This window comes from Chaetura pelagica, unplaced genomic scaffold (assembly GCF_000747805.2).
Source record: "Chaetura pelagica isolate M959 unplaced genomic scaffold, ChaPel_1.0 scaffold166, whole genome shotgun sequence".
In the NCBI taxonomy this organism is placed as follows: Eukaryota; Metazoa; Chordata; class Aves; order Apodiformes; family Apodidae; genus Chaetura; species Chaetura pelagica.
The window spans coordinates 3,408,442-3,421,331 of NW_009953758.1; the positions used below are offsets into that span (position 1 = coordinate 3,408,442).

Below are 12,890 nucleotides of genomic sequence, written 5' to 3' on the forward strand. Positions count from 1 at the left end.
GGTTCTTTGTGGAAGTATCTAGATGCCACTCTTCCGTAGTGGTTGCTGCCATCAAATTTTCTGCTTTTTCTGTTACATCTTTTTTTTTTCCCCCCTTTTTGCCAGACACAAAGTCCTTGACATTAGAGACAGCAGTGCTGGGATCTTGGCACAGTGTTATTACATCCCATTAGTTTGTTTGGCATTGTTTCATGCCACTGTCCTTTTATTCCTTCTAGTCATGGAAGCACAAAGATGAGAGAGGAAAATTTTCTCCTGTAGTCATGCCAAGTACAGTCTCAAAGGGAAAACTCTAATCCTTACATTTGTTCACAGACACATTTCTCTGCAGCAAAACTTTGCCAGGGATAGGAACTGCAGTCCTTTAGTAGTCAAGTCAAATATGGACCAACTTTGCTGGAATAAATGTGCAGTGTATTATGTGAAACCTTGTATTACTACCTAGGGAACATTTATGAGATGAATAAAACTGTATGAATTATTGCCTGCTCTATCAAAATGCTTGTAAGGATTCTGTATTCACAGACCAAAGCTGTTAGCTTTGACTTGAATTTGCTGTCCAGCTGTTGATGTCTTTTATTGTTCATTTTATGTATGCTGATTGATGGATTAAGAAATTCTGTTAACAAATTTTTTTTTGACTGGTGCAAAGTTAGAACATTTCAGAGGATTAAGAGCTTTTTATGGAAAAAAAAAAATCTGAAATTAAAGGATTTTTTTTTAGTATTTTTTTTTTTTCAGGAATTGAAATTTGTTTAGCAATTTGATGGTGAATACCTTGGTTTTAGTTGGGTTTGTTCCAGAGCTTTCCTGTTGTAAGTCCACTTCAATGCTAGATGTAGAAGCAGTTAAAGAATGTCAGTGGCAAACCAAACTCTGAAAGAAGTATGATGTAAAAAAAGACCTTATTATAGAAAATGATGACAGAAAACCTTTCTTGTGCATTTTTTTAACTGTTGTTAATTCAGATTGGTCCAAAATGGAAAGATGTTGTGACAAAGTGCATTAAGGGTCACTATCAGCCTTTGCTGCTGCTGTATGCAGATCCAAGAGGAACTCCAGTGTCAACACAAGACTTGCCCCCCCAAGTGGATTTACAGCAATATAGCAGGACTTGCTATGATAGTGAAGACTCTGGTAAGCAGCTGGACTATGTGCCTTATATATTTACCTGTGATGCTTTATGTGAAAAGTTTTTCTTCTGTTTTGCATATGGTTTTGTCAGCAGGGGACCTTGTTGCTTGTCAAAGCTGATGGGGAATTCTGAAGAAGACTTCCAGTGTTTCACCTTTGAACTTCTCTCTCAGTCTAAGACTCTATTGGTTGTTTGGGTAATAACCTTTTCCAAAAAAGGTTGGGAGAAAGAATGCGGGTGGAAAAACTCTGATTACTTAAATGACTAAGTTTATAAATCCATCAGCAGTTATAAATGGAAGGGAATGAGACCAGAGATGCACAAACACAATAACAAAGGGAAGCTGCGGAATTAAACTCAGGAAGTTAGGGAAAAGAAATATTAAGGGAACATCTTATATGAGGCACAAAATTAAAGAAAGGTTTGGGTTGGAAGGCACCTTAAAGATCATTTAATTCCAACCCCCTGCCATAGGCAGGGACACTTTTCCCTGGACCAGGTTGCTCAAAGCCGCATCCAACCTGGCCTTAAATAATGCACCAATTCTGTAGAAAAGGTGTCTAAGGAGATGTACTGGGGAAAGGTGACAGGGCCCTCTCCCTCCTCTTCAGTCCCGTACTAGGATGGTGGAGGGGTATGGGAGGAAGGGAAAGAAATAACTGTTTTATTAGAAAAGAAAAAAAAAAAAGACAGAATCAATGCAGCTTATCTTCAGCCTTTGCCTTGTCTCCTACTCAGATAAAGCAGCACAAGAGACACAAACTGATTTGTGGGAGACCTAAGAGGAAAGTATTGGCAAAGGCTTATGCCTCTTGATCATGTTTAACTTACTCATTTTTCTTGGGTCTGTTTTGCATTGGAAAAGATCTACAACTAGATATATAGCACTTAACATCTCAGAGGCCTTCAAGACATTGCCACTTCCTGAATTCTTTGTATTAATGGTTGTCTGTTGAATTAGAAAGGTATATCCAAATAAGGTGCTTCAGAGGTAGTGGTCTGAACAGGCTTTTGGTTCACTGAACCTCTGGGTAATCTCAAACATTACAGGCACACCATTGAGGATTTAGGCCTTATTTAAAGAGGAATAGATAAACTCTGAGAAAGATATTCATTTGCAGTCCAGATAGGGTGAAAATAAAAACTGGATCTAAATTTATATTACAATGGCTTTGAAAAAGAAGATTGTTTCTATTTTTGGATGTTTGCAGAGAATATCCGGAATAAAATGGGTTTATAAGTTGGCAAGAACAGCAAGGCGAGACTAAAACCAGAAAGACAAGCTTTCTTCCAGGAATTTAACCTATTTATACAACTGTAATTCCAAGAATATTTTATGATTTTCCTGGCCAGTAGCTAACTTCATGCTTCCTGGTCAGTGAATTTGTAGAGAACATTTGCTGTCTCTTTATTTATGTGTTGACAGTCTACCAGTAATTAAACAAATTTCCAACTCTTAAAAATAAATGCAAATAAAAAAACAGGTAAGACAACCTTCAATTCTCACTTGACAAGATGCCTTGCAATTTATAAACTTATCTTCCTGTTCTGAACAAAATTGGACGTTTAGAGGAGGGAGAGGAGGGCTTTCAGTGCTATGTATCAGTTCTGAGCACTTTTACAAGCTTCGGGTCAGTACACACGAAATTTGCCTTTCTGTTCTTCTGGTTGATCTCCAGAGTACTTAGATAACCCTTCTGGGCTGATTATCTCTGCAGTATCTAAGTTATTTTGTTCTAAAAGGACTCCAGGAAGCTGAATGCTAAAATATATTTATAAAAAGGTGGATCCTGTCTGATAAAATTTGGAAGTCTATAGTGACTAATTTCTCTTTCATTTCAAAAACACTTGATGAGTCCTCAAGGCCTGCTCCTGTGATCTGGAGTGTTCAACATAGATACCAAGCTCTTGAAAAAACTTGTGAGATACTGTAGGCTGAAGTGCCAGCAGAAATCATACCCTGCACATTTTTCTGTCAAATATAAGTGAACAATTTTCTAGCCTTGTTGGTATCCCGAGATTTCTACTCTTAATATACCTTTTTCAAAATGGTCCTTTGGCTCTCATTAAGTGTAACTGCTGCTTCTTCTGGATTCCTCAGCATTACCAGGTATCCACAGTCTGTAATTCAGAAATGAACTGAGCTTTCTCATTCATAAGTTGCTAATCGCAATATTGTACCTGAACTTCTGTCAAGGGAATCTGATAAATGCATCTAGTCACATCAAGATTTGATACTACAAATTATGGAGAAAAGAATGTCAAAGATGCTGGTACAAAATGTTATGAAACTTAAGTGCAAACAACCCCTCTTAATGTTTTTTATTTTCCATTGTACAAAGCTTTCAGTTTACAAATTGTTTTTAGTACTCAGTTCCAGAGCAGTGATTCCTTTTGCATACATTCACCTTTCTTTCTGTGACTGTATGCACTTCTACTGAGTTCAGGAATTACTGTACTGAAGTTGGATCATGATGCTTCATCCTCTCCAGTATCCCACTTATACAGGGGATCAGTGCTATCTTCTTGAAAAGGAACATGTTTCTTTGCTTTAGATAATAAAATTTCAGTATTAAGTTTTAATAGGTGAGCCTTTGATTCATAATAAATGAAACATGTTACTTATAATAAGTTGTTACCCTTATTAATATTTTGTACTTGACTAATTTTTTTGACTTTGTCTTCCCCTGAAACCGTGTACTTTGTATTTTAATTACACTTGATAGTGTTGAAAATTAGTGTACTTTCAGTCCAAGGATTTGATAAATTTAGAGTTATTGAAGAGAAAGGAATAAAGGTTTACAGAAGGAATTACACTTTACCCCTTCCAAAGGAGAAGACCTTTCCCATAAGCTCTGGCATCCTTGAATCTGAGTTTGTATATTTGGTACTCTGTTTTTCTGTTAGCCTCTGTGTAGTTTCCTCAGTTTTCCTTTTTTAGCTTCTCCTGACTTTTATAAAAGCTCAAAGAGATTGTAATTTGACATTGCTTCCTTCCCTAGGGAGAGAACCTTCCATCTCGAGCGATACTAGGACAGATTCCTCTACGGACAGCTATCCTTATAAACAGGCTCACCATGAGTCTGTGGTCAGTCACTTCTCCTCTGACTCGCAGGGGACGGTGATCTACAATGTGGAGAATGATGCAGCTTCACAAAGCAGCAGGGACACAGGTAGCAAATACCATTTTATCTGTGTGATCGTTGTCATTAAATATGGTGACTGCAGTGAATTACAGTGAAAAATGTCTATAGATACAATCTGTAACAGAATAGCAAACAGTGATTAGTATCCTAAATGTTTGTAATGAACCATTGACATCCACAAAAATAAGCATAATTTTAAATGTCTTGTTGACTTCTGTAGACTTGTATCTAGCCAAACAAACATTTACAGGCATGTTTTCTGTTATCTACAATCCTACTTGCTCTCTATATAATTCTGTAAGCTGGAGTCTGAACAGTGCTGTTGTATGGTTTGGTGAGTGTTTTGTGTGCTACTTACTCATCTGTGGGTAGTTACTTCATTTCAGGAGTTTTCAGCTGTCTGGGAAAGGCCCATCACCAGAATCTCTCATACTTGGGCAGTAAGGACTGTCTATGCAAGTGGGTGTTAGTAATATTTACTGCACCAGGGAGGAGCGTAAGATGATGTTCCTTCCTATGCCGTGGAAGGAAGTTAAGTGAGAATCTCTGCAATAAGAAGACAATCTGTATATGTGTTCCTTCAGGCAGCTGAACAGTCTGCCTGAACGCTCTTCAGTTAAAAAGAGGTTAACTAGAAGTCTTAATGCTTAGATCTCCTCTATTATTCATGCCCAGTGACCCTAGACAGCCTGGTTTTGCATACAGTAACTTCTAACATTGCTTCAGAAAAAGCAGTGCAGGAGTTAAAGCTAGATTCTTGTACATCAAAAATATGGTCTGCTAAAGAGAAGTTACTTTATTGTGCCTTTAAATAGACTTTCTAGGAAGATGTAAGGTTTGAATCAGTAACTGTTTATGGCACTGTAGTGTCAACAGCTGTCATACTACTTTGTCCTTTTAGTTGCAAAACAGTGGCTCTCTTGTATTGTGGTGATATATATGTATTTGTTCATTTGAAACAATCTATGGTACAAATATTTTTCACATAAAAATCTGGAAAAAATATTTCAAGTTGGTTTTCTGTGGTACTATCTGATTCTTTGTCAGAGGTCCAAGTAACTGTAATACATGGTTTTAGGTAACCCAACAGTACTTTTAATGTTCTAGGAAATGCTTAATGCTGTAGGTTCCAGTCATGGTCCTACATAGAGAAAGAATGAAAAGTTGAAGCAGAATTTTAGTGATGAGGAAACAAAATTTATGTTGATCTTCAGAGTAGAAGACAAAATTGAAAATGTTAGTGGAATATTGTTTACATAAGCTGCAAAAGTGGCAGAGTTTATTGGATTAGGTTCTTCCTAATCTTCTCTGCTGTGCAGAACTGTCCAGAACAGGGAGGGCAAGAGGGATGGTTGCAAACATGTAAGCATGAAGTTCAGTGTGTAACCTTTTGTTCTGTCTTTTTTAGTGACTTTGTCCTTTTCTTTTTCTTTCTTCTCCTGCTGATTCTATCCTATGTTATTCCCTGCAGCTTAGCCTGTCTCATCGCCTAATTTCAGTTGCCCTCATCTTTCCTGATTCAGCCTTAGCTATAGTCAGTCTGTCCCCTTAGCCACCTGTCTGGGCTTCTCCCCCTTTTTTTACCTACCCAAAATCTTTCCAAAAAATATCAATCTATCAACTCATACAAGTGCTCAATCATCAAATGCTGATCCGTGGGGCTATAAAGAAGCCATCCACATTGACCTGTCAACTGAATCGTTCTGGGCAAGAGCAGGATTCTTCATTTAATGGCCATTTACCCACTACTCCAGCCCAGAAAATTATGGACCCTATCTCACGTCGTCCTCCAGGGAAGGACCACCATTGGGTTGTAAAACCTCAGGCACCCGGGTACTTCAGAATGGGGGCATGAAAAGTGGCTGCACAAGCCCTCTCTTGCTTCTGCCAAGCTGTGCTGCTGAGAAAAATGTGCGTATTCTGGCTGCCCTAGTTGTGCAACTGAGATTTCAGTGGGAGGGAGTAGGGGGCATTCTGTCTTAACCTTTTTGATTTCATTCTCTTCTCTAACATGTTCTTGGACACACTAAAACCCTACGAAAACAAGCTTTTCCTTTGAATATCACTGTTTGCTTATGAAGCCATCGCACCTCTGGAGGATGAAGTGTTTAAGTGATACCTTCAGCAAAGGGCACCTTTTAAGCCCATGATTGGGCACTGAGACAGAAATCCTGGGTTGTTATTTTAGTGAATTAAAAAAAAACCAACTAGTATAAAGCCATAGCTAATATTTTTGGGATTGTAATTCCTATGTTCATGCATTATGTTGTATTTAGTCTTTGTTCCAGAGGGTACAAATAATGACAGCAAAGCCTGTGTCCTGCAGACTTTTGGTTCTTGTAATCTCCTCCATGTCTATTAAATGTCCAGTGACAGTAGGACAAAATCTGCAATTTATAAACAGAGGAGAAAATACTTACGCAAAACTAGCAGCCTTCATTCTACAAGGCTAAGCTAGGCTCTAATTAGTCTGTGTATGTAGACCCTAAGCCTGCTCCAATAGCACTAAAGTATCTTAAATAGTCTCTGTATTTGAATAGTTTCTACAGTATTTGAAGGATACTAACCAAGCAGTTAAAGAAAGAATTTTTTTGGGGGGAAAATGTGTAACTAGAGAAGCTGTACACTCTGAAGTGAAACATAAGCGCCTCATACCTTGTAGTGGCTCCCCTCAAGATAGAAGATAATACTGTTCCTTCAATCCCTAAAAGATGTGTGACAGCTTTTGCTGTGAAGGAAAAAAAAATCCCAGAATACTGACTCATGCTTAGTCGCTTAAATGCTGAATAACGTCTGTTTTAACTGTCAACATTGCTCTTTTATGCCTTTTACTGCTTGTTTCTCAAGAATTTGGCTACAAAATCACTCTCCATTTTGCAAATGAATAGAAATGGATTCTTGTTTAGCTTTCTTTTTGTTTTTTTGGACTCTTTCCCACTCATTTATTTTAGTATTTTTGTTAGCAATTATGGTTGAAGTTAACTACTTTGTCTGAAGTTGAAGGCACAATTTTATGAGTAAAATCTGCTTTAAATGTTGTTGATTTTAATGTTAATTTCTAGAGAAGTGGGAAGGCTAGTAGCCTGGTGGATCAGCTACTGGGTAGTAGGGATTTTCCTTTTCTATTGTCCTATGCAAGGGGAAAGCTTGTGATACAAAGGCTAGAGAAAAATCTTTGTAGCTTATTTATAAATTGCCTACTTATCCTGCATCTCTGCTTGGCACTACTCACATGAGTAAAGCCATGTGTGTGTTTATGCTTGCAGGTTTAGGACTGTGAATGTGCGAGAACCATAAAATAAGAGAGGCAATACAGAAAACTTTTTATGTCAAGTACTCCTTATTTGATGTGAGGAAATGGGGAATAAATGGTGTACAGAAGAGAATATTAGCACTTAAGACACATGAGCTGTAGTAAGGAGACATTGTCATGTGTCAGCTGGTCTGTGTTGATAGTTTGTTTATGCTCATAGCCTGTGGCAGATGTGAATTAGCTGGCTTAGCCCTTGTGAGTCAACTGAGGCTCCTTCACTGTAGACTAAGCTAACTGAGATTACTTGGTATTTGCTACGGGCGAAGGGAGCACAGATGGACAGTTAGTGCAGAGCAGCTGATGATGTGTGTTAATTTTATTTTACATGGTAACTTATTAATGTGTTTGAGTCTTCATTCAACAGAGTGATGTCAAGCTAGCTGTCGTCAAGAGTTTTGAGTTTAGGGCTGTTAAAACTGAAAAAGTATTCAGACAACAAGAAAGTTGTGTCCTTACTAGAAAACAAGGCAGAATCAACTTTTTTCTCTCCCTGTGGATCAGCTCTCATTAACCAGAGACCTTGGAGGGAGTGTATTGCTCTTTTATGGCCTTAAAAATGGAACACGCTCCATTCCTCAAGACAAAACCAAAAACTTTTGCATACACAAACTTACCCAAACCTGCCAGTTAGCATTGGAGCATCTGCAGCTCCTAAGGAGCAGAAGAGCCCTGCTGCTCTTGGTGAACAGAACACTCTGTCCAAAGGCTCTTGTAATTTCTACTGTGTTCTTCTGTCCTTTCAGGGCACCTGACTGATAGTGAGTGCAATCAGAGGCATGTTTCCAAAAAGAGCTCGCTGGCAGACCGCAAGAGGAGTTCTAGCCGGTCTCGGCGAAAAGGAGATGAGGCTCAGTCATCAGGATACCATAGTGAAGGCAAGAGGTTTTACTTTATTTCAAATATCAGTACCTCTTTCTGCATGTTTTTAAGATCTTCAGTGTGTATACATAGTTCTCTTTATACTTCTTACATCTTTGTGTTTTGTCCTGTCTTTGCTGTTTGTTTGGGGGATTTTGGTTGGGGCTTTTTTTAGGTTTGTCTTTTAGTTTTCGAAGTCTTCATGAAGATGCTGTGCAAGTAAGGCTGCTAGTTTAATCTGAAGTTATTTTTGTGGCTTTTGTTGTCTTTCTAAACTGCAGGAGAAACCTTGAAGGAGAAACAAGCCCCCAGAACTGCCTCCAAACCATCCAGCAGCACCAGCAGGCTGAGGGAATTTAAAGAGACAGTGAGCAATATGATCCACAGCAGACCACAGCAGATTTCTCAGACCATCCAGAATTCCCCTCATGAAGGGAGCAGCGTGGATCAGGCAGAAACACGACCCTCCAAAAGCCTGTCTGCACACTCTCGAGACTGGGAAGTGGAGAGTACCAGTAGCGAGTCTAAATCCAGTTCATCTAGCAGGTACCGGCCAACCTGGAGACCCAAAAGAGAGTCTCTGAATATAGACAGCATCTTCAGTAAAGACAAGAGGAAACATTGTGGATACACTCAGCTTAGCCCTTTTTCTGAAGAAGCAGGTAAGTGTTTAAGAAGAAAGATTTATTTTAGAATATATGGAACTTGTAATACTTCACTATCCAGTTTTGATTAAGGAAAATAGGAAAATGAAATTTTGAACATGGCATTTAGGTCAGTGGTGAGTTGTAGCCTTGAAAGCTGGCTTCTGTGTGGGTATTCATGTTGCATGTATGAGACTTCTCTTTGCTTTCTGTGTGCTAACTTTCACATACAAGGAAATAATACGGGAAACATTACCATCTGTGCTGCTTAAATGGACACAGAGCTAGACTGCTAAGTATCTGGAAATTCATCCCTTGGGATGGCTGTATTGGTACTTTTTTTTTTCTCTGGCTCATCGTGGTATTTTTGCATGATGGGCTCAGACTATGGTGCAGCAAGTACCTAATGTAAAAATGCTGAGTTCCTGTGAGGATAAGAGCCTGGCAGGCAGTGATGATTTATCTGGGACCTTTTTATACCACAGCAGCTATGCAACTTGTACAGAGGGACACTGTTCTCAGCTTTGCTGGTTTTGAAGGTAATAAAATCTGTTGTGAAACTGTGGGTATTTTGTTGCCCCTGCCACAGCCCCCAGTTCCTCTTCCTCAGTCTGCAAATAAATAAAACAGTTACTTTGCTCTCTAACAATAGGAGGGTATTCCTGAAACTGTAGAGGGTGTTGAGAACAGATGTTTACAAGTTACTGCTATTTATTCTGTTATGCTATAGCTGCTGCACTTCCATCTCAAGAGTGCTTGAAGGACAGTGTGTGGATGAGAAGGAGGAGATTTGTGTGACTGGCAGTGTAGTTATGATTAGTGACAGTGCTGTTGCAGAAATTTGGGGGCCTGGAGAGGGATGGACAAATGATACTGACTAGAAGGAGCTAAAGGTTGTAAAGAACTGGGAAGCCCGAAGAAATATGTATAGGGAAGGTGAAGGGAGAAGAAAACACAGCTCCAGGGAAGGAAGCAAAGGAGAAAACAAGCAAGTGGGAAGACACAGTGAAATTGGTTAAGAATAATTTTTTTAAAAATTATAAAGTTTTCCTGTCCTCTGTGAACTAATGTTATATAAGTCTCAACAATTAATAAATGGCAAAATAAACAATGTAAAATGTGCAGGGCCTGAAGTACATATGACAGAGCACAGCAACAAATGTGAGCTGGAAATACAGTTGGGTGTAATGTAAAATGATGTAGTACAAACACAAATTTTTATGGGGAGGAAGGGAATTTCTTTCCAGACTTGATTGTGACCTGGAGAGGAATATGATAAGTTACACTAAAGGGGAGAGATTAAAAAAATAAATGTGTTGAATACGTTATTGCTTAAAATTACTAGGAATGCTGTAAAAGTATTGGGGTGGGTTTTTTTCTGCTTGATATTACTAGTTTTACACTAAATTAAAGTTAGTGCTTGTGTTTTAAGCATGATTGAAAAGCTAACAGATGATTTGCTGCTATTGAAGCTTGGATCTTCTACCAATCTATGTTCTTTTCACTTGACAGGTAAAGAGCTAATTCAGAATGAGGTGAAAGAACATGCTGTTCAAGAAACAAGATCGAGCCAGTCAAATGTCAGGTACAAGCGTGGTGTGCTAGGCCGGGGCAGCCAGCGTCAAATGGTGGATCAACATCCTCATCTGATACAGCGGATGGAGTCTGGCTACGAAAGTAGTGAACGCAACAGCAACAGCCCAGTTAGTCTGGACATGCCCTTGTCTGAAAGCTCAAGCACCCACAGGTAGATTTTGACAAACTTATTCTTGAAGTGATTGAAGTCTTACTTTCTTTTTATTTTAGTTACATAATGGTGTAGATAATTGTTTAAAAAATGCAAAATGGCTCTCCTAGCTTGTAATACAGGTTTATTGAGGCAGGGGCGAAATAGGAAGCAAAGAGCTATCTGGGTGAGTTTGATTCCTTTTCTTGTCAGTATATTGATAGCTCACTGCTAGTGAGAAGAAAAACAAATGGGTTTCAGTTGAACGAGAAGTGTTGACTAAAATGGTGCATCTGAAATAGTTATACCCTTTGCCTATGATATAAAAATTCACCCAAAATACCAACTTTGTGCTTGTCCTTAAAACAGCTCACAGACCTTTTTGTTTCAGTTGAACAACTGCTTGACAAGAGCCTTCTACAAAATGAGAAGACAATAGTCTTGTACAGAAATCTTTGACATTTTCATTTTGAGAGATTCACTGAAATCTTGCAAGACACTTGCAATATTTATAGGCAAAAATAAATAGGCAGCACAATGTGTTTCTCTTCTTGGCTTAGGAAGCTTCAGGCAATCACAAACTGAGACCATTTATGGCCAGAACAATAGATTTTTCAGCTGTAAGAATCTGCTGAGAACAGCTGTCAGACATGGTTTTAATATGAATTGCATACTCCTGAGAACAGAATTATTGTCCTCCTCCATGTTAACTTTCTCTTTGCCTATCTCTACCAAGATTCTGTTATGGTAGATTTTTTTTTTTAAATACAAGTAAATATTTATGTGATGATTAAAAAAAAAGTAGAAATGTATCTTGGAGAGATTAGTAAAATGATAAAATAAATTACTCTCTTCTTTAGGGATGTTCATGTGAAGCGAGTGGGTGGATTAATTCCTGCCTGGCGTAACATTCCAAAGTCTCACAGTAGCAGCATCTTGGAAGTAGAGTCTACTTCATCAACTGGGAGCTGGGCCAAGAGCCCACACACCATTGGGAATGGTAAGATTCACATCCTTGGTAGCCATGGTTTTGCAAGGTATATTTTATTGGAGTTTTTCTTTACTTTCTGGATATTTATCTTCACAGTGAATTTATGAGGAAAAGAAACATTGAGAAAACATAACATGGTTTTACGGGATATAACTAAAAAAATTTCTGGAGGGGGTTGCAAAAAACTTTGTTGGAATATTCATTTCAATTATGTTGGTCTGATATCTTTTTTGAGTATTGACTTAACTGATAAAGTAAAACTTTTTCCTGGTTTTTTTCCATAACTCAGTATTCTGCATTCAGTGGAAAATACCTTCCCAAGCATAATTCTTAATAACCTAATAATATTTACCAGTCCTGAAAACAAGCTCACAATGCTATACAGAACTCAAAACTGTAGAAATTAGAATAGATATTTAAAAGTTGTTTGGGCTAGGGCTGATCTTTCCTGCAGATTGCATTCTGATTATGTATTGCTCTGAGCAAGTACATTATTCTCAAGAATGTCTGGGGAAGTGAGGAGGGAAGGCACTTTTTGAATACAGTTGAAGTAAAAATGACAACTGATTGATTTCTGCTGTGTTAAAGAGGATATTGATATGCTTTATTTTCCTCTCACTTTCATCTGCTTATGCAGTTAGATGAAAAGCATCTCATTTGGAATCCATTTTACTTACTAAACCTAGTGATCTGGCTAATTTGACATGGCATTATTTACAAATTACAGGCACGGTAAGAAGCCTCAAGACTTCAGCATCAGCTTAGGGTTATTTCTTCCAATCATTCTGTGTGTTTTGTTTCCTCTTTCTTGGGTCAGTGAATGCAGGGATGGGCTGTGCTGCAGGGGAGCTTTAAGCAATACTGCAGCATTTCTGCCAGTCACTGACACAGCAAAAGCAACTGGAAACCAAATTACTTGGGCAGGGTTTTAAAAGTAATATTTAGTAAAGCAAAATTTGTGGTCTGAAATTCTGTGGTCTTTGCTTGGTCACTCTGTTGTTTTCTAATATTATTTGTGTTCTCCATTAATATTACTTTGTCTTTTAAGGGATACTTTAAGAGATTTCAAAATCTCTT

At 38.3% G+C, this 12,890-nt stretch overlaps 1 protein-coding gene across 1 annotated transcript in view; it reads left to right on the forward strand.

Moving 5' to 3' along the window:
* The window catches only part of USP54 (ubiquitin specific peptidase 54), a 50,259-nt gene that overhangs the window by 22,524 nt on the left and 14,845 nt on the right, over nt 1-12,890 (forward strand). The window contains exons 9-14 of the mRNA XM_010000771.1: nt 969-1,137; nt 4,138-4,308; nt 8,338-8,469; nt 8,734-9,114; nt 10,609-10,843; nt 11,683-11,822. Of these exons, the coding sequence (XP_009999073.1) occupies nt 969-1,137; nt 4,138-4,308; nt 8,338-8,469; nt 8,734-9,114; nt 10,609-10,843; nt 11,683-11,822 (1,228 nt within the window). The remainder of the gene's footprint in view (nt 1-968; nt 1,138-4,137; nt 4,309-8,337; nt 8,470-8,733; nt 9,115-10,608; nt 10,844-11,682; nt 11,823-12,890) is intronic.